The sequence below is a fragment of the Zootoca vivipara genome, chromosome 17 (assembly GCF_963506605.1).
Source record: "Zootoca vivipara chromosome 17, rZooViv1.1, whole genome shotgun sequence".
Lineage (NCBI taxonomy): Eukaryota > Metazoa > Chordata > Lepidosauria > Squamata > Lacertidae > Zootoca > Zootoca vivipara.
Window position 1 is genome coordinate 19,397,661 of NC_083292.1, and position 19,786 is coordinate 19,417,446.

A 19,786-nucleotide genomic window follows, 5' to 3' on the forward strand; every position below is an offset into this window, starting at 1 on the left:
GAAGGGTGTGACATAGGCCTGGCTCTCACTGTGGTGGTTAGCTTGTCTCTGGATGTGGCACTTCAGAAAGGTGCGGCTCACGTAATGAAATGCTGCTCCATATACGGTATATATAATAGATAATATCCTTGCACATTGAAAACTAGGGAGACTGGTTCTAGCCTTAGCCTAGCCTTCTCTCCCATTTCCTAGTTTTCTGTGCAGAGTGGGTATTTTGTATGGAGAAGCATTCCATCACGTGTGCCCATACCTGCGGTCTAAAACAGGACAGCTCACGTTCAGGTCAACCACCTCAGTAGAAACAAGACCTAAGAAAGACTGATTTAGAATTCAAAGATTATATTGGCCAGTTAAAGCACTTGCTTGGAAACCAAAGACAAATGCCAAGTTGTTACTGACCTCAAAATAGAGGAATTTATAAACTGGTGGAATTGGTGGATAGCACTTTTGGGGGGGGGGTAGAAACGAATCTACAACGTGACAGTGACAACAGAAAATGCAAATTCAGTTTTGAGGTGCAATAACAAATATGGCATGCCAAATTAAATTGTGTACCTTCCATCGATTAAGCAGAATTCTGTCAATTTTTGTTAAAGATATACAACTAAGTAGAATAGTTGTGAATGCACAACACAGAGTTTCCTAAAGCTAGTTACCATATTTTTTTTAGAGAGAAGATTGAAGAGGTGGGTTGAAATCACAAGATAGGGTGTTCCAAATGCTTAATAAATGGCTGTTATAATGTATATCTGTTTGCTTGTGAGTTTCGATTACCCTTAGGAAGCAATAATAATAATAATAATAATAATAATAATAATAATTTATACCCCGCCCATCCGGCTGAGTTTCCCCAGCCACTCTGAGCGGCTTCCAACATAACATTAAAATACAATAATATATTAAACATTAAAAGCTTCCCTAAACAGGGCTGTCTTCAGATGTCTCCTAAAAGTCTGGTAGTTGTTTTTCTCTTTGACATCTGGTTGGAGGACGTTCCATAGGGCAGGTGCCACTACCGAGAAGGCTCTCTGCCTGGTTCCATGTAACTTGGCTTCTCGCAGCGAGGGAACCACCAGAAGGCCCTCGGCACTGGACCTCAGTGTACAGGCAGAATGATGGGGGTGGAGACGCTCCTTCAGGTATACTGGACCGAGGCCATTTAGGGCTTTAAAGGTCAGCACCAACAAGTAGTTATTGGGAATGAATTTCTCTTCTCCTCCCCTTGCTCCCAGCTAATGTGCCACAAACAACTTACTTTGTAATGCCTTATCAGGTGGAACAGTAAAAATTATGATGGGCTAGTAATTTTGGGTTATTTGCAAAGCTTTTATAATAGGAACCCCTTCTTCCTTTGGCACTAGGACTGTCACTAGTCCCATAATGAAACTTCTAATATGCAAATATATTGTCTGATTTGTGGGAAGGGCATACCTATTTCTTGTTTCTGTGCTTGTCTTTGATTTGTAACCCTCCACCAGCTACATTTCATGCTGGAAGAGGAGTACTATTTTAGTTCATCATAATTTTTTTAAAATGGTCTGCCTTGTTTGCTCTAAACATAAATGTCATGTGAAGTGAACTTTCTCTGGTCTAGTCTATTGCTTCAAGTAATATATGTTGTAATTTAATTTCTTAATTAAACTTAATTTCAACTTAAGTAACTTAATTTTCTGTTATGTTTCTGATAAATTAATAGATAAAAGGAACCAATTACCTTGACTTAAAAAAGAACATTGAGGATGCTGAAGGGATCTAGAAGACATATGAAGAAAGGCTGAAGGAACTGTGAGTTTAGCTCAAAAAGGATTTTTCTACCTTTGTGGGGACTTGTTTGCGAGGCTGTTATAATGTTGATTGTTGTCAAATACATATCCAAAAACTACAGAAAAGCTGTTTAAATTTTGCACTGAAGATTAGCTAAGAAGCAGTGGGTTTAAACTACTGGAATCTAGACTGAAAACAGGGGGAGTTTTACAGCAGTAACAGCAAGATGATAATAGGCTTTGGTCAACTGCATACGTTTTGTCTTACAAGTTACTGGTCTCTTTCTACTTGTTGATGTTGACATGAGCCGTGGCAGAAAACAAAAGTGTGGTTCTTCCAAGGGCACTAATAACTGCAACAGTATTCCCTTGTACTTAATCAATTTTAAGAAGTGCTTTCATTGGTGAGAAATGAGAATTTCAGCACCTGTGTGTTTACTGCAAAAATTCCAGAACTTTTTAAAGTCAGCAGAGTCGGAGTTACATTCTGCAGCCTCCTGGAGAACACCTAAGTTGGGAGGGAACCAAAGAATGAAGTATAAAGTATTTTTGGAACAAAAGTGAAATTTACCCAGAGCACATTTAAACTGAATGATGAATTCACTGTTACAGTTCTATAAGCTATACTTGTTCAAAATGGAAAATTGAGTGTTTTTAGTATTTCATTGTCCTGCATATTTCTATTGTATTATTTGTGCAACTGCTTCCAGGTTGCATAAGTAAAACTGATAGATACAGGTTTGTTTATAATAAATCTGTGAATTGTGAATTCATTTTCATACATTTCACAGATTTATTACAAGCAAACTTGTATCTATCGGTTTTACTTATGCAACCTGGAAGCAGTTGCACAAATAATACTAGATAATAATAATAATAAATATGTGAATTGTGAAGTCAGTTTTGATTCATATCAATTTAATGCCACCACAGTAATATAAAATTTTGTCCACTCACTAAATAAATTGTTTACAATTTGTAATACAGTTTTGTTTGCTCAGAATGTCAGGGGCTGTTACCTAGCTCTACCCATTCCTATTAAGTCCTTAACTTGAGCGTAATAAGGGACAGCCCTTCGGCGATTCTGTTCCTGGAACTGGCACCCACCCTACCATCGTGTGTGGATTCACTGGTTTTCATTCTCATGCTTGCAAAAAGATCTCACAATCTTGATAATCTATACCAGCTCCCTTAACTCAGGGTTTTAAAATCTCTTGTCCCAGCTTGGGATGGGGGGAACATGATTTGATTCCCTGAAAAACTGATATGTTAGTATCTAGGACTTTGAAATACTGATTCATCATTTCAAAGGGCTAGTGCTGAAAAAGCTGGTATGGTTTCTAGGAATTTGAAATATCTTTCTCTTCCTCCATCATGTTCACTCTTGCCCTTAGCATTGCCCTTAGCATTGCTGTTGCATTCTTTTTTGAAGAATGGTATGCTGGTTTACAGTCTTTTTAAAAAGTGGCGCATGAGGAAAAGGGGGGAAACTTAGGAGATATCAGGTACATCCTTGGTTTCTTCGGTGGACTGGGGGTTGTTAACACAAGAAGTGAAAGGCAGGGTGTCCAGATTGATGGCCATGTCCCCTCTCACAATTTAGGAAGTCTCATAAAGGACACAAGAAGTGCTCCTTTAGTAGCAGCAGATCATCTTAATCTAGAGGGAGAAATTCCTCTAGGTCTCAGTCCCCAGCACTGCAGCTCTGTGCTTGAAGAAGAGTGTTACTACACTTAGGAAACATGTCTCTTAGTGCAGTGATGGGCAACCTCTTGAGCTTGGTGTGTCAAAATTCGCCCAAAAACCAAGCATAACTCGGGTGGTGTGTCACTTCGAGAAAAAACCATAATTTCGCGATATTTATAGTTTAAATAACAAAAAGGTATAATTGTAATATATAACTGTATTTAATAAACCAAAAACTAATTATTTAACCAAACCAAACCAAAAACCCCTTATTTTTCACAAAGTGCCCAGAGTTGTTGAGCTTTTTTGGGGGAGCTGCTGACCAAAGTTTTGGAGGTTTTTTGGGTGCATGCAAAAGTTGCTTTGCCTTTGGGGGGGGGTGCCCCAAAGCTGCTGCGCTTTTTTTGGGGGGGGGAAGAGAACAGAAATAAATGACAAATAATACCTTTGCTGGAACTAACACGCAGCACCGACATAATCTGCCAAAGCACCAAAAAAATGAGCACAGAACGGGTTAAAAAACTAACGCTGTTACACCCAATCATAGTCTGCCAAAGCGCCAGGGGAAAAAACAGCACAGAAAGGGTTAAAAAACCAATCTCTGGCTACCAGCAACAACAACAAAAAAGGATCCTGGTTTTAACAGCGGAGACAAGCTGTAGGAGGAGCGGGAGAACAAACGGAGGAAAACCAACAACAACAGCGCGAATGGGCCGATGGGGCGTGTGCCAGCAGTGAGGGCTCTGTGTGTCACGTCTGACACACGTGTCATAGGTTTGCCATCACTGTCTTAGTGTGTCTGTAGACTACTACTCCATGTTCAGAGAACAATCTCTTCCATGAATGGCAGGGGAGTGGGGGGTAGTCTTAACATGTGATAATAGAACCATTTCTTACTGCAGCTCTGCTGGTATTCTGCCAGAAGCTGCTGTTTGTCCAGTGGGGCTGGCTCAGAAGCTAACACTAGAATACAGGGGAGCAAAGTATACATAATTTGGACAATTTAGTTAGGATAGTTGCATTTTCAAGGGACCAGTGGAGGCAAGATGAGAGTTTTTCCCCAAATGAAATTTTATTGAGAAACTCTACAGTTTACTATTTACGTAACTGTGAAGACAGCTCTGTTTAGGGTAGCTTTTAATGTTTAATAGACTATTGTATTTTAATATTTTGTTGGAGGCCGCCCAGAGTGGCTGGGGAAACCCAGCCAGGTGGGTGGGGTATAAATAAATTATTATTATTATTATTATTATTATTATTATTATTATTAGACTGATGGGAGAAGCTAATGTTGCAGTGAGATTGTGTGGTGAATTGCTTCAGATACTGAGGAAAAAGGAAGAGGAAGTTGCAGTGAGAATTCAAAAGCTGGCAGGAGGAGTAGAAGAAAGATAGAGGGAGAATGAGAGAGAGAGAGCATTTGCAATAATACTCTGGAACACGGGAAGGAGGAATCGGGGTTCAGAGGTGCCAGAATGGGCATCAAGCTGAGAGCTCCAATGTCTTCATTAAGCCAATGTCTGCCTGCCAGCAGAACTAAATAAAAATGTACTTCAAGGACTGTGGAAAGACACTCAGGAAAGGGGATTCTAGAGACTCACTGAGTTCAGGGTTTGTGAAGCCATTTAGCCTCTGTAAAGACTCACAAAAGGAACAGCTGATCATGGACTGATTGCTTGACGGAAACAGTGAAGCATCTGAACCTACAGTGTTGTGTACTGCACTTCTTAGAAAAGCCACTTCCCCCTCTTCTCGCCACTTCGTCTTATCTCACACAAACATGAACATCTTGCTGCTGATAAGTAAAGAGTTGATCTATCCCAGAAAAAGTGATGCGTGTATATATGGCCTCTCCATCTCTCTTGTGATTAGCTTATAGTTTCGCTTCTATAGATCAGTGCCCTGCAATTATCAATTTGAAATCTGGTCACTACTAGAGGCAGTAATTTAGGAGGGGATATTCCTGCTGAGCTCTGAGAAGTTACGTTGGGGAATATAGTGCATGGAGAAAAAGTTCATATTGCTAGCAATGGGTCCTGTTAGGTGCCCGCGATTCCTTAGCCTGGCTAGATACAGAGTTACCTAATTACAAAACTGCCGGTTTAAAACTGTTATCTGTCACATCAAAAGAAATAATGATATGCTTTTGTTGAATACAATTATTGAGTTATAACTGCGGACCAAATTTTGTTTCCCAAGAGTCCATGGCAACATTTTACGTTGCACCTATATTACTAGATGCATGAAATCCAGTTAAATTGTTGCCAATCGAGAGACTGTTAAATAGGAAGAGGAAGGCTGTAGTTTCAATTTATGGTGGAATCAATACATATTGCATGCAAGTTTGTAAGGAAATAGCACATTTGGTGGGAATTCTTCTATCGTCACTGTTGTTAATACTCCCGGTAACAGGAATTTGCTGTGAACAGGGGTATTATATTCTGGTTGGGTGCTCATGATCAAATTATGCTCTTTGTCTGTATGCAGTGAACCTTTCTTCTTTATTATACAAGCTCCCACAGAAAGATAATGTACCTTTTCATTTTGGAAGGATCATGCTGCCCCCTCCCCATGTTTAATTTTCTTTTGTTAAGCAAACATTTATTGAGATCTAATGATTTTCCCACTACTGAATTATTGTAGGCTTTGGTTTATGGATTAAAGTTTTGAATATAGATCGCTCTTCTGTACAGGACAGAGCAGTTTGTTTTGTTTTTGTTTTGACTTGGGATCTCAGCTCAGTCCTTTCTTTCTCAAATGTGAATATCATGTGTTTTGAATGTATTATTCTGGTTTATGTAGGGGTCTACAGTTTTTGGTGGACCAAGTAGTGTTTGTTTGTTTGTCACTGTTTGACACCTAGCACCTTCCAGCAGTGGTACTGAACACACACACCCCAAGCCTTTCCTAAGGGAATGGTCGCTAAAGAGATTGGCTGCTTGGTCACTAGTACTGGAAGAGATAAAACCTAATGGAAAACACAGATGTTGAGCTTTGAAATAGAAATGTAATAAATCTGAGTCTCTCACCAGTTAATGCAACCCTGTTCCCTAAATGGATGAGATTTTGATCAATTTGGAAAAAATAACAACAGCAGCCACTGGACAAGATTCTTTATCTAATTCAGCCTTCCCCAGCCTGGTGCCTTCCAGATATCTTGAACTACTACTCCTTTCAGCCCCAGCCAGCACAGTCATGTGATGCTAAGGCGGATGGGAGCACAGCAGAGCTGGCTGAGGCTGGCAGGAGTTGTAGTCCAAAGCATCTGGAGGGCACTCAGTTGGGGAAGGCTGATTTCCATAATAACCTGGTAGCCACAGGTGACAAGGAATTCTATGCAGGTGGTGGCAAAGGAGCCAAAACATCTGGAGGGCATGAGGTTTGTGAAGGCTAATTAAACTTCAATACAGTGATGGCCAAACTTCTGGAAAGCATGTCAGACGTTTGAAACGTACTGATCCCCCTCCATCCCCCAGCTTTCATTTTGCCTAAGGGAGAAACATGTACTGCCAACTGAAGAGACAGTGAAGTATGTAGGTCTGACTATGTCATGGGGGCTCGTGTCTCCATCCAAGATTCATGGCATCTTGAATGAGAAGCATTTTGATAATTTTTGCTCAAGAATCTTGCTGAAGTTACAGAAAGGAACAACTTCCAGTCAGTTCTAGTGCCTATCTTTTGTTTTTGGGGCTAGCTAATCATTCTTCAGGCAGTCATGTCACATTTTTCTGAAGTGACTGCTGTGTCTCATTAGAAGTACTGTAGCAGTTGCGGTTACAGTAGAGGTAATCCGATATAATATGAAATAGTCCCGGATCATTCTATATATATTTGTATCAAAGTTGTTTAAGGTTAAAGAAAAGGACAAAGAACAGTAATAAGACAATAAAATGGTTGAAGGGATTTTTTCTAAATAGAGATGCTCAGAGCAAAGTTCATAATGTGTTGCAAAGGTAATAAAAAAAGAGGTAGCCACTCATTTCTCAAATGCTATTTTGTACAGCTGTGGACTTCACATACACCACTACACAGAGACTACAAATAACTTTTACTTTTTTTAAAAAAAGTAACCTCTGTCCAGAGAAGAATAAACTGACAGTGTCCAGTCCAAGGGAAAGCGCGTAAAACTAGATTTTCTCCTTTATTGTGCTTAGCCCTTGTTTATTTTAGGAAGGCAAATTGAAAAGTCACAGGTGTTTAATGTTCCCCATAAGAGCCTTTGCTGAACCTCCTTTTTAAACCTATGAATATATAATAATATCACTTTTGCAAAATGGATAACTATCCGTCTTTGTGAACAGAAAGATAGGCTTGAACACTACATGAAGTCCAGCTCTCCAGAATGAAGATTTCATCTATGCCCAGAAAGTTCCCTTGGTAGTCAAATAAATTGCTACATATTTGTGACTAAAGTTTCACCTGTTGGGTTGATAATTATACGGTAGGATAGAGCTGAAACTTGCTGATCTGCTTTGATTTAGGATCACTTTGGAAATCTCTGGGGAACCGGCCCCATCAGCCTCCTGTGTAGGAAGAATTCTGTATCCATCATCTGTGCTTCCTTCGCAAGGCACAGAGTTGCAAAGCTCTGGTCTTCAACTTGGAGTTGTATTTCATCACTTGGTGGTGGGTATTGTGGCTTGGCCTGCATAGTCTAAGCCTCAGTCAGTGGTACTAGTGGTTTGAGTGTGACTCCATCAGATACATGCATTTTGTTCTATTTGTGCTACATCATTTTTACCCAAAACCAAGGTCTGAAGCAGCTTGGATTGTAAAAAAACAAAACAAAAGAATTTCTCAACCTTTTAAGAAATATCAAAGTGGAATAATAATTCAAGGAGGAAGATTAAAACCATAATTTAGGATTGATAGATGAAGCCAGCAATCAAGAGGCACTGTTCAGCACATGTAGGTCTGTTTTGCATGCAATGTAAAACCATAATTCAGTGCTTTGTTCATGAGAAGGATTATCACACCTTGACCTCTCCTCCAGTGACCTTTCCTCCAGTGTGGCTGAGGAGAGGAAATTGAAAGCCTTTGCGCCTGCCTTTTAAATTGTCCAGGGTTCTTCTGAGCTCAGGAGAATTATGGTAAGGATCAAACCATGTTTTATAGTACTGGCTTGTTAACAAGCCATTTAAATGAAGCTTGGGGAAATGGATCTGACTACAGAAGTGGCCAGTCCTCCATAGACAAAAGTCACCTGACATCACATGCCATCAAGTGATTCAAACTGCAAGCCATTGCTTGAATTCGGGCTGTGATTGCAAAGGAAGAATTGGAAGTACACTCTTAATAGTTCTCTTGATCCTTCCTTTCCAGCTTGAATTTGATGCTTTTTGAATTGGGTGTTTTTTTTCTGCTGTTGTGCATGGCAACAAAAAAAGTGCCAAATTCAAGCAGTGGATGGAAAGGAAGTGTGCTCCTGATTCTTCCTTTTGAATTTGGCGCTACAACTTCATCTGTTCAGCACCTGTTCAGCACCATCACTGGTTCAAATTAACTACTTCCTTGAGTTGGACATAACCCTGGTTTAGAAACAAATGCTTCCAATTTCCTTTCTGAGGCTGTGTCAGAGTGAGGAGTGTGTAATCCTGAGACCTGCTGCTTCTCGAAGGACTGGTGCATGTGAAACAGGCCATTTTTGTGTGTCACTGACTCATACTTTGGCCTGGGCCTGTGGCACACTTAGCACTTTTTTTAAAATCCCCTTTTAGTATGCCTCTTTAAAAATACGAACTCTGCTTTCAGTGACATGCAGTAAGTTTTCCCACAAGTACTTTCCTTAGCCCGTGGCCTGTACAGACTAATTGATACAGTTCTGTTGCGTTCTAGCTTTTGTTTATTTCAGGAATGTTGTAAAAATAAAACCAAAATTCTTATAATGCCATTTAATAACTCCTTTGTGTAAAATGCAAGATAATGAAATGTGCAGTAAGAATTATTCCATTATACCCGCAAAGTGGAAACGAGCCCTCTCATTCTCGGGCATGATGTCAGACTTCAATGTCTGCCAAGTAGGAACTTACTCATGCTTCAAAAAAAACTGTTACCCCGCTGGAAGTATTTAGTGAAAGCCACACAGGCTGCAGTGATGGAAAGGACAAATCTGCCACAATGGCATTTTATCCTCCACAAGTAAGGAGGAATAGAAATGCTTTGTAGAAGTTCAAACAAAGAAGGGATGGTGAAAGTTTGAAAGCTGGAATATTTGCATGTGTGCAAGTTTGAAAATATGAATATATGTAGCTTTCTTAATACTGAGTCTGATTATTGGTCCATGTACCCTAGTATTGTCTAATATTTTGTTGGAAGCCACCCAGTGTGTGTGTGTGTGTGTAATAATTTTATTGGAAACAGGGCCGGCTCTAGATAGACCTTCGGTGGCGCGGTGAGCCAGGGCGCTGGGCGGAAACCATGCTGCGCCCTGCGAGGGCGCCGGAGCAATCTCCGCCCCTCAGCACCAGGGCTCACGACCTGCTCGAGACTGCCCTGATTGGAAATCTTTACTTGTTAAATCTGGGACCTGCTACATCAGGGTGGTTCCCCCCAGATGATGATGTGCTCTAACTCCCATCATCCCTGCCTAGCCAGGAATCAGAGTTGATGGGAGTTGTAGCCCAGCAAAATCTTGGGGGTGGGGACACACAGGCTTCCCATCCCTTACCTACATTCTAAGCATGTGCTCTACCACTAAGCTAAGGCCTAGTACATGAATCATAAGTGAGACCTTCATGGCTATTTTAAAAGTCCATCAAGATGGGTGAGGGGACATGGGAGATTTATTATTATTATTATTATTATTATTATTATTATTATTATTATTATCCTGCCTTTTCCCCTCGCAGGGATGCAAGGCGACTTAAGTCTAAACTACGAGAACTTGTGTTATCAGTGGAAGCTGTCTTAAGAATGTTCTGTTTTTCAGCATGTCATCATCACATGCATCCCTGTTTGCTTGAGATATCACTTAAGAGCTTGTGACAAACATAGAGCGCAATGCTATGTATATTTTCTGAGAATCTAGCCTTGCAAGGGTTCCTCTCAAGGAAGCATGCACAGGGTTGCAGCTTTTGAAGAGTAGCTTGAACAGTTTGTCATATTTGTAAGCAAGTGGTGCTTAAATTAGTTTTTCACGTGAGAATTAAAAGGCAGGTGTTTTGAGAAATTAACCGGATTGGGGAAACTGAGCTGGGTCTGGTTGCCAATATCCACAGTGTACGTGGTACTAAATATACATCCTGCAAAACTGATTTCAAATAATTGTTAGTGCATGTGTTCGTTTTCTATACCTTTGTATACAAAGTGTTGTGTAATATTTATTGTATTAGGCATCATCATGTGGAACAAGCCACTGACATTTCAGTGCTCAGGAAGTGAGCCTAATGGCCTGTTCAGACAGTTTCCTTTTTTTTCTTTCCCCACCTGATGGAGTTTTTACCAGTCCTGTTTTTGTTTTCTCCTCTTGTGGGGAAGAAAAGTTGGAACTTACAAACAAGTGTGTGGGTGAAGAAATGACTGCAGAAGCAACAGCTCTGGGGAATGTATTGGTCGGCCCTTTTAAATGAAAGTCTTGCTCCATGACCACAACTATCTCCACCCAGACCACGTCTAGTCTCTCCCTTCCTTGTTTTTAGCAAAATACGTTTTCAGGATTTTGTATCAACCCTTGTGAAATGGATATATTGGAAAGGAGGAGGAGGTGCACTCGGGCTTTGGTGCCTAGTTACAGCTCTGTGACCTGCTGAATTACTGCCTGTTGTGCAGATCCGAAGGGTTTTAAATAGCAGTCAAGTCAAGACAATCTAACCTTACCTGAAAGGGAGTGCTGTACAAATTGTGTAATCTTTCCATCATTAGAACAAAGGTTTCAGACTAGCTAAGACAGTAGGTTTTAGTGGATCGTTTTAGTGGCAGGATGGCTCACAGGTGGAAACATAGAAGGAAAGTTTTGGGATTAGGAATGGATTGTACTGGACAATGTTTCTGCTGTATATATGATGCCTAATTATTCTGGGGTTGATGTGTATGAATGAAGCAAATTATCAAACTGGTTTGAGAGGACTTTGCCCTGAAAGGGGTCATATAAGTACAATCAGTAAAAAATAATAATAAATGATATCATTGGATTTTGAGTAAGCACTTGAAATCTACCTTTCGTTCTGTATTTCAAGCTCAGCTGAGATCATGGCTAGCTACCCCCAACTTCCAAAATTATTAATTATCCCTTTATGCAATCGTTCTTGCTTCCTGGAGATAAAGTAGTGAGCTCCAAACGGGTACAAGCTACTGAAAAATACATTTCAGGGCATGGACATCTTGAAAGCACTGATAAGATTAGAAGAAGGAATGAACTGGAGGGTTAGAAATAACAGTTTACCTTTACTGCTTAAATGCTATTTTGGGATGAAGGCTGTTCATTGCTAGTATTTATATTTTGCTGTGGCTAGTTAAGCAGGCTTCTGAGGTGGCATACACCAAATAACCATGAATTCAGTTTGATTACAGCATGGCCTTTCATTCTTTCTGCTTTCAGTTTGAAGTAACAGAACACTGAACCAACGCCTGGAATTTTTGGAAGGAATATTCTGGTACCAGCTGGTAAGTTAATAGATGGTTAGTAAAAAATGAAGCTTTAGCATCTCAACTTACTGTGTTGAACCTTCTGGTAGTCCGCATCTGCAGAATGTGAATGTATGGGGAAGGGCCACACCTCAGTGGTAGAGCACATGCTTTGCATGTACAAGGCCTGTAATTCAGTCCCTGGCATCTCCAGGTATGACTGGGAAAGAACCCAGCCTTAAACCCTGGCAAGCTACTGCCAGTTGATTAGCAAAAGATATAAGGGTGTGCCCCCATTTGTGGCATATTTCTGTGCACAATTGGAGGTATTCCATATGGTCACGAAGGCAGAAATAGGGAGTAGCAGTTTGTTCTGATTCATCTGGTGGAATCCTTGTTATGGAGCTATTAATTTCGCTTTTCAGTTGAGCCAGCTATGTAGACCAAAAAGCTTTCCACTCTTACCTGCTTCAGCCTGTAGCCTCTACTCCATTCAGTCTCCAGTTAGGAAAGACTGACATGGGCTTTATATGTGAAGCTGTTATGATTCTGCCCCCAATACTTTGTTCTGTATTGTCTTGGATTATGTCATGAAGTATGGATAGGCATTAGGTGAACATGACAGCATTGTCTGTGGTAATATTTCAGTTGCGGGCATACTTGCCATGAACGTACGTGTGTGTGTGTGTGTGTGTGTGTGTGTGTGTGTGTGTGTGAGATGCACCATACAATGTTAATGGAATATCACAGGTGTGGGCAGGGTTAACCCCACCTTCTGCACAACAAACAGCTTCAGCAGTGCATGAACTGCATGCTATGTTGGAGAGGCAACCAAGCCATACCAGTCTCCGCAGTCCTCAAAAGTTCTTTGCTACTCAGTAAGAATCAGAGTGCCTTTGGGACAGCCATGTTGCCAAATAGATGCTAGTAGAAAGCTGCCAAAAGGCTTCATAAATGAGTTATTATTGAATTTATCGGACTGCCTTTCCCATTCCCATCTCACCTTGCCCACTGCATTCTCTATGTCCCATCTTTGGGGAAGGATTGTTTGACTGGGATGAGAGTGAGGGCCTTCTCAGTCCACTCAAACTATTCAACACATTGCCCCAAGAAGTCAGGGTGACACACACACACACACACACACACACACGTTAGAGTTGAAGTTGTTGAATACTTATTTATTTTTAAGGGCAGGCTTTGCCTTGATGAAGCAGTTTGCTTTATTGGTTCTGCCTTTTGCTATTGTATTGTATTATACAGTATTTGTGTTTTGTCTTGGTGTTGTAGTTTTTATTGTGAAGCTGTGAGCTTGCTTGTTGTAAGCTGCATTGTATAAAAAAAATACAAATATTTGCAAGCTCCAGTTATTAGGCAGCTCAGCAGTGTTTTTAGTTAAATTATCTTCCTAGTACAGTTTAGTTATACCAATCAATCAAATGATTATTAAAGTCAACAAACCATTAAAGAAGGTATAAGAAATGAAATATGAAATCTCAGCCTCTTAGTGGCCAAGGTATCCCCCCCAAAAAAAAAACACATATTATGGCCATTAACCCAGGCGCTGAATTTGTTGCACAGAAAGCTGGCATAAAATGTTCCTGTAACAGACAATAAACTCATTATTAGACTTCTTTCCAGAACATTTCTTATAACTCAGTATTATAATGGCTTTCTAACTTTTTAGTTAGACCAGCATAAGGCATAATAGGGAGAGTATTGTAAGCAGCCCTGATTCATTTGAGGGCTTAGTTAGGATATCTGCCTTCTAAATAAATAAAGTTAGAACTTTGAGAGGCCTATAGGGCTTCTCGGAAGGCTGTATTTCATAGTGATATTCCAGGTAGTTGAACATATTGCAGATCTCCGCGCTAATAGGCTAATTGGCAGACCAGAGAATTGCTTGTCTTTGTACCTTTCTTGAGGTTCCCTGTTAACAGTGACGTTAAAAGTGAATTCATAATCATGGCAGGTGAGCTTGGTTAATAAATAGAACAGCCAGAATCCAAAGAGCTACTTTTGATGTGCCTCAGGAGTTAAGTGCACCCTGCAGGACTTGTTTCTACTTTTGTTCTTTGAATGGCAGATTCCAGTACCATTTTTTCAGACTCTTCAGAGCTTCAGAAATGGTTTGCTTTGCAGCATGGACATCTGTTATAATGCAAGTTCAAATCAGTCTTTTAAAGAAACCCAGCAACCAATAATTCAGAACAAATTTGAGTGAGTCAGATATGCTTTGAAAAAATCAAATGGTGTTAATTAAAAGCCTTTGCCTATATTTTGTCATATGAACTCTGTTTTCTTACATCTGTACTTGAGTTTTTTAGAATCCAAGTGAATAACTGTGACTTATTTACTAATAGTAAATGTGTTGTCCTGTTTGCTCACTTTCTAATTTTGTCTTTCAGATTGTTACATGATATACAGCGCTACAGACAATTGAAAGCAGGGACAAGGCTCTGCCTATTAACCCGACTCTGTCATGGTAAGCATACAAATTCTGTTAAGCTTAATCAGGACAAGGCAGGTTGAAGCATGAGAAAGTAGGGTGTGACCCTTGGATGTATACAGTAGGCTGTACTACACTTGGGGATTATATTTCATTCAAAGGACAGAGCTGTTTGAAATGAGCAAGGATTGGTACGGCTCATTTCTGCCCTGTTGAGTACATAATAAATAGCTGCCAGGTTCCAACAAAGCACCAGAGTTAGGGATTCAAATTACTTACAGTATTACTAACTTTTTCTTTCTGTTCCTGGAGAAGGAAAGTGGCTTTGATGTCCCACACCCCTTCAGGGTTTTAGATGTCTAAATCACATCCTTCAGCACAGTTAATACACAATTTTTGGCACCTTGTGCACCATAATTTAACTCTGTATTTAATATTCATGGGGCATAAATTCAATTTGTCATCACTTTGAAACTAATCTGGAGTTCCATGCACTTAGATTACATTTCTGGGCGTCTGACCAGTCCAGGTGTCAAATACAAGGCTGATCTGCTTTCTCAAAATGGCATCTAAAATAAAGGGGGGAAATAAAAAGAGTTGCATTCTTTCATATGTTTATCATGAAGTGAAAAAGATGTGTAAAATATATGTTTTGATACTGTTCCAAGTGAGTTTACAATTAGTTACAGTTGTCAATTATTTAATATTTTTTTAAGAACCACAAGTTTTCTGAAGTACGTAGTGCTGAGATTTCTCAGTGAGTCAGTACCATTAAGCGGGGGAGGGAAGAAAGGGAAGTTTCTTTTGAGTTTTTATTTGTTTTAGTCTATTGTTGTTTTAACTTTTTGTTTTAAATCATTGTTGTAAACTTTCCTTGTGATGATGTTATTGTTTTATCTTTTTTGTAAGTTGCTTTCAGGTTTTTTTCTACAACCAAGTGGTGCATAAATTGTATTTAATTTTTTTTGGTTTATTATTTATTTAAAATTTCAAGGCATTCCAGACCTGAGTGATACCTCTGCAGGCAGCAGGTAGAGGGTGCGCTGCTCAGTTCCTGTCTTTTGAGTCAGTTGAGAACAGGGAACTGTTCTCTCCACATTTGTGTGGGCACCAAGAGGCCAGCAAGCTAAAGTCCTGTGTGCGCCTGTCAAAAAGGTGGCCGGTTGTTTAAGCCTAAAGGGATGGTGACAAATTTAAAATTAGAGGCTTGTAATAGCAAAGCATTTCATTGGTGCATTGCAGTGATTCCCTGCAACCCAACCCACCCCCAAAAAACTCAGTCAGTGAAAAGATTTAGTATGTATGGGTGTATAACTGTTGAAATAAACTGCATGATCTGTTTTTTTCAGGATGAAGAGACTCAACACAGCCTTGAATGCATCCAAGCTAATCAGATCTTCCCCAGAAAGCAGCTGATCCGTGAGGATGAGAATCTCCAGGTAGTCACCCGACTCTCCTTTGCCCTCACAGCAGTGACACATGGGCAGATCTGATGGTTCTTTTTCTAGCCAAGATCAGATACTTGATTATCTTAACTCATGGGACTCTTAATTCAAACCCTGTTGCTGCACTTGTGAGCTTGATTGCAAAAGTTATTTAACTGTGTGTTTCTTAGTTGGAAGTTTTCCTGTAAACCCATCTATGCTGTCTGCAGCATGTCTCTGAATGCCACTTGCTGATGAACGATAGCCAGGGAGGGCTCCTGTGCTCATGTCCTGCTTGTGGGCTTCCCACAGGCATATTACCTGACCATTGTGGGAAGCAGTCTGCTGGATTCGATAGGCTTTTGGTCTGATCCGTCAGGGCTCTTATGTCCTCACTAGGCTTAATCACTTACTTTCAAAAGACCTTCTCTTCCTTCCCTTCATCTTGTTAGAATTAATTCCTCAGCTATACAGTATATATGAAAACATTGGACTTTTTTGTGTCACACTTTCCTTTCCTCTGTGTCAATTCTTCTACAATTGTTTATAATACAGAAAAACTTCCTGCTTTCTGAAGTAGCTCCAAAGGTTTTATTTCTGTCCATTGCTTATACAGTCGTACCTTGGTTTTCGAACAGAATGCATTTCGGAAGTCTATTTGAATTCCAAAACTTTCGGAAACCAAGGCACAGCTTCCGATTGGCTGCAGGAGTATCCTGCAGCCAATTGGAAGCTGCGGAAGTTGCGCTGGACGTTCGGCTTCTGAGGCAAAGTTCGCAAGCTGGAACAGCTACTTCCAGGTTTGCGACATTCGAGTTCCAAGTTGTTCATGAACTAAGCTGTTAGAAAACCAAGGTACGACTGTATTTCTATCCAACTTGATATTGAACTGAGGTGATGTTTCAACTCTGTAGCAGTCCCTTCTACTACTGCTGGAGCTACGATTATTTGGGGCAAATCTCCTTTTGGTGTTTTAGATTGTCTTTGACTCCCTGTTCAGTGTGGAAGGTGGAGATGACTTCTCTACATTTTCACAATGGGCATCTTGCTGAAACAACATGGAAGTGGAAGGCAGCCGCTGCCAAAGGGGTCTTTGGTTGTGGCTGCCTGCCATATTAATGTTGTTTCAGCAAGAATAAACTTACTGTGGGAACATTCAGCTGCAACTGCTTCCACCAAAATATGCCCCTCTTAATGTTTTGTGACACAGCTTAAAGCCCTGTTCTGTCAGGTGTTTACCCAAAGCTTTCTGTGGCTTTTAACAACTACATGCACGTCCTTGTCATATTCCATCAAGATCCGTATGCTTTGCATTTGAGGTGTGAGTGAGTGAACTCCTTGAGAATCCACCATCAACTTGTTTACATAAAACTTATTTCCCTCCCCCTCCCCCTCTCAACAGGTCCCATTCCCCGAACTTCATGGGGAGAGCACTGAATACGTAGGTCGAGCCGAAGACGCCATCATTGCACTTTCCAACTATAGACTTCACATCAAATTTAAGGAATCAATTGTGAATGTAAGTCTTCACGTCTGCCCTGGCTGTTCACGGCTAGAGATCTTGCTGGTTATGTTGGTGGGAAATGCATAGCCACCCATTCCTTATATATTTGGGGTCATATCACGTAACTGATAAATGTAAGTTAGGAAACAACAAGGATCCAGAATGAAGAATTGTGTCCATCTCCCTGCTGCTGTTCTAGATAACTAACTTGCAGTTCATCTTTCCTCGTCCTGGTTCAGGGTGGGGAACCTTTGGCCCTCCAGATGCTGCTGACTGCCTAGGATATTGGGAGTTGTAGCTCAACAACATCTGGACGGTCAAAGGTTCCCCACACCTGTCCTAGCCCTGCTGCATTTCTTGTTCTTGGTTGCCTTATTATTATCCTTGATTGCACACCTTTTTGGATTTGCTTCTTGGCAGCTGTAGCTCAGCTGAACAGCAGTAGGTCTTTGGCCCTTGCAAACTTTCCAGTCCGTTTGGTAGTAATTTATTGAGATTCCTGCTCTGGTTTTGGGGAACCGAGCTGTAAGCTTGCATAATATGGCTGCTGCCAAGGATCCTTTGAGACTGGTGGTGCCATGCAAATGTTTTTTCAACCCCTGAGACCACATGTCAACAGGTAGTAGAATAGTAGTATTCAGTTTTCCACTGATGGGAGTATATAGACCCACTTGTAGAGAGCATGGCTCATTGTCTGTGCCCAGCATTCCTTGGGTTGTGGTCCATGTGCTTCAGCTCAGAGACCTGGGAAAGTAAAATGCATGAGGTTGTTTGGAAATTGGAAGAGGCTGTCATGGAGCATAACAGTGCTCTTTGTATAGTAGCTGTTACATGCAATGAATCATGCTGTTGTTGAAGTTACTTTCTCCATGTCACTCAGTGACCTGTTAGAAATATCTGGCTTTCTTAGGGGTGACAGGGAAATCTATACAATTTCTGACCCTGATGAAGAGCACCTAGCTCAAAACTTGTTAGGCACTCAGTTCCCTAAATACAAAACAAAAACCAGCAGTGACTTCTGGTGCTGCACACAAAGAGCCTTATTCAAGGGAGAATTTATTGTTATACTGCTTAAAATAGATTCCATGGGACAGAGTTCCTTGGTGCCCCCTTGCTGTGTGCTAAAGTGGATAGGCAGTCTGAATTTGTTTTTGCATTTTTAAAATAAATAAATGATTAGGACTAGAAGTGCTTTTGTGTTTTTTTGTGTGTTTGGTGTGTGTGTGTGTGATATGTTAAAACAAGTTAAAACACTTTCTTGGTTGCAGCTGCAGTCCTCACCTGACAACGCAAGTAATGTTAGTTTTGCTTCGTAGCTTTTCACCAGCTGCAAATCATGTGAAATTATGCGATTCATGTTGGTGAGATGAGGTAGAATCAAAACACATTTTGCTCTTTCGTAATGAAATCTGGATGTGTATACTAATCCTAATAGATGAGTGGAAACAAAATTGATACATTGTGTTGAAAAGCTACTGTACTGACTCCTAGGGTAGTTTAGAAGTACAGTATCTGCTTCAGTGTCACCGAACAAGTAATACTGCTGTAATTCTCAGTATTCTGAGATGCTATTAATTTCCATACTTTAGTGTGTTTATCTGATCATAGGGAAATGTTTATTAATTTAATCATTCTAGTTAAAATTTACAGTGCAGTTTAATACACTGATTGGAATGTTGAGTCCTGACAAAACTGCTGGCACTTAATGTTGTAATACTAGTTGAGGTTATCCCCCATGTGACATCCTGAATTTTTGCTTCTGTGCCTCTTGGCCAGGCAAAAATTAGTGCTCCTGAAGTCACTCGATATTGCACATTGGCAGTAGTAACCTGGGCCCCCAGCATTCATGTTTGGTATGCAAGTTAGCTGGCTAATAGAAAGGGAAATTCAGCTGAGAATATCCAAAGCCTGCCTTTTGGTTTCATTCTAATTTTGTCCTTTGTTTACAATTCAATAGAGACTCTGTAAACTTGCCGCTTGTGAGCTCTCAGTAAGTAAAACGGTGTTGCTGTGTAACATTTTACTGCTGCACCTTTGCTTGGGAAAGAATAAACTTGTGTGGCCAGTGCTCACCTTGCAACACAGGCTGGGGCTGTAATGCATGGTGCATTTTGACTGACTGGATAAATTCATGGATCGCATAGCAATAGGAACTTGATGTTCCCTTTTGAAAAAGCAAACAAAAGTCTCAGTAAACGAAACAATAAGCTGATGGAATGGTTGCTTTCAAAAATGTTGACTTATTCATCCTTGGGATTGTTTGCAAATTCAGCAGTGATACACACTCTGCGCATCAAAACCTGAATGCCCAGGTTTATCTCTTGGTTGGCTCCATCTAAGGCAGGCATCCCCAAACTTCGGCCCTCCAGATGTTTTGGACTACAATTCCCATCATCCCTCA

At 40.5% G+C, this 19,786-nt stretch overlaps 1 protein-coding gene across 13 annotated transcripts in view; it reads left to right on the forward strand.

Annotated features, from left to right (window-relative positions):
• MTMR3 (myotubularin related protein 3) overlaps window positions 1–19,786 on the forward strand; it is a 312,417-nt gene that overhangs the window by 264,958 nt on the left and 27,673 nt on the right. For 8 of the 13 annotated variants that reach the window (XM_060269306.1, XM_035099150.2, XM_035099156.2 and 5 more), the window contains exons 2-7: window positions 1,697–1,785; window positions 11,986–12,050; window positions 14,417–14,493; window positions 15,807–15,896; window positions 17,284–17,400; window positions 19,343–19,375. In XM_060269306.1, coding sequence (XP_060125289.1) covers window positions 14,491–14,493; window positions 15,807–15,896; window positions 17,284–17,400; window positions 19,343–19,375 — 243 coding nt within the window. In that variant the 5' untranslated portion in view covers window positions 1,697–1,785; window positions 11,986–12,050; window positions 14,417–14,490. The remainder of the gene's footprint in view (window positions 1–1,696; window positions 1,786–11,985; window positions 12,051–14,416; window positions 14,494–15,806; window positions 15,897–17,283; window positions 17,401–19,342; window positions 19,376–19,786) is intronic. The other 5 variants (XM_035099157.2, XM_035099159.2, XM_035099162.2 and 2 more) reach the window with 2 other exon arrangements.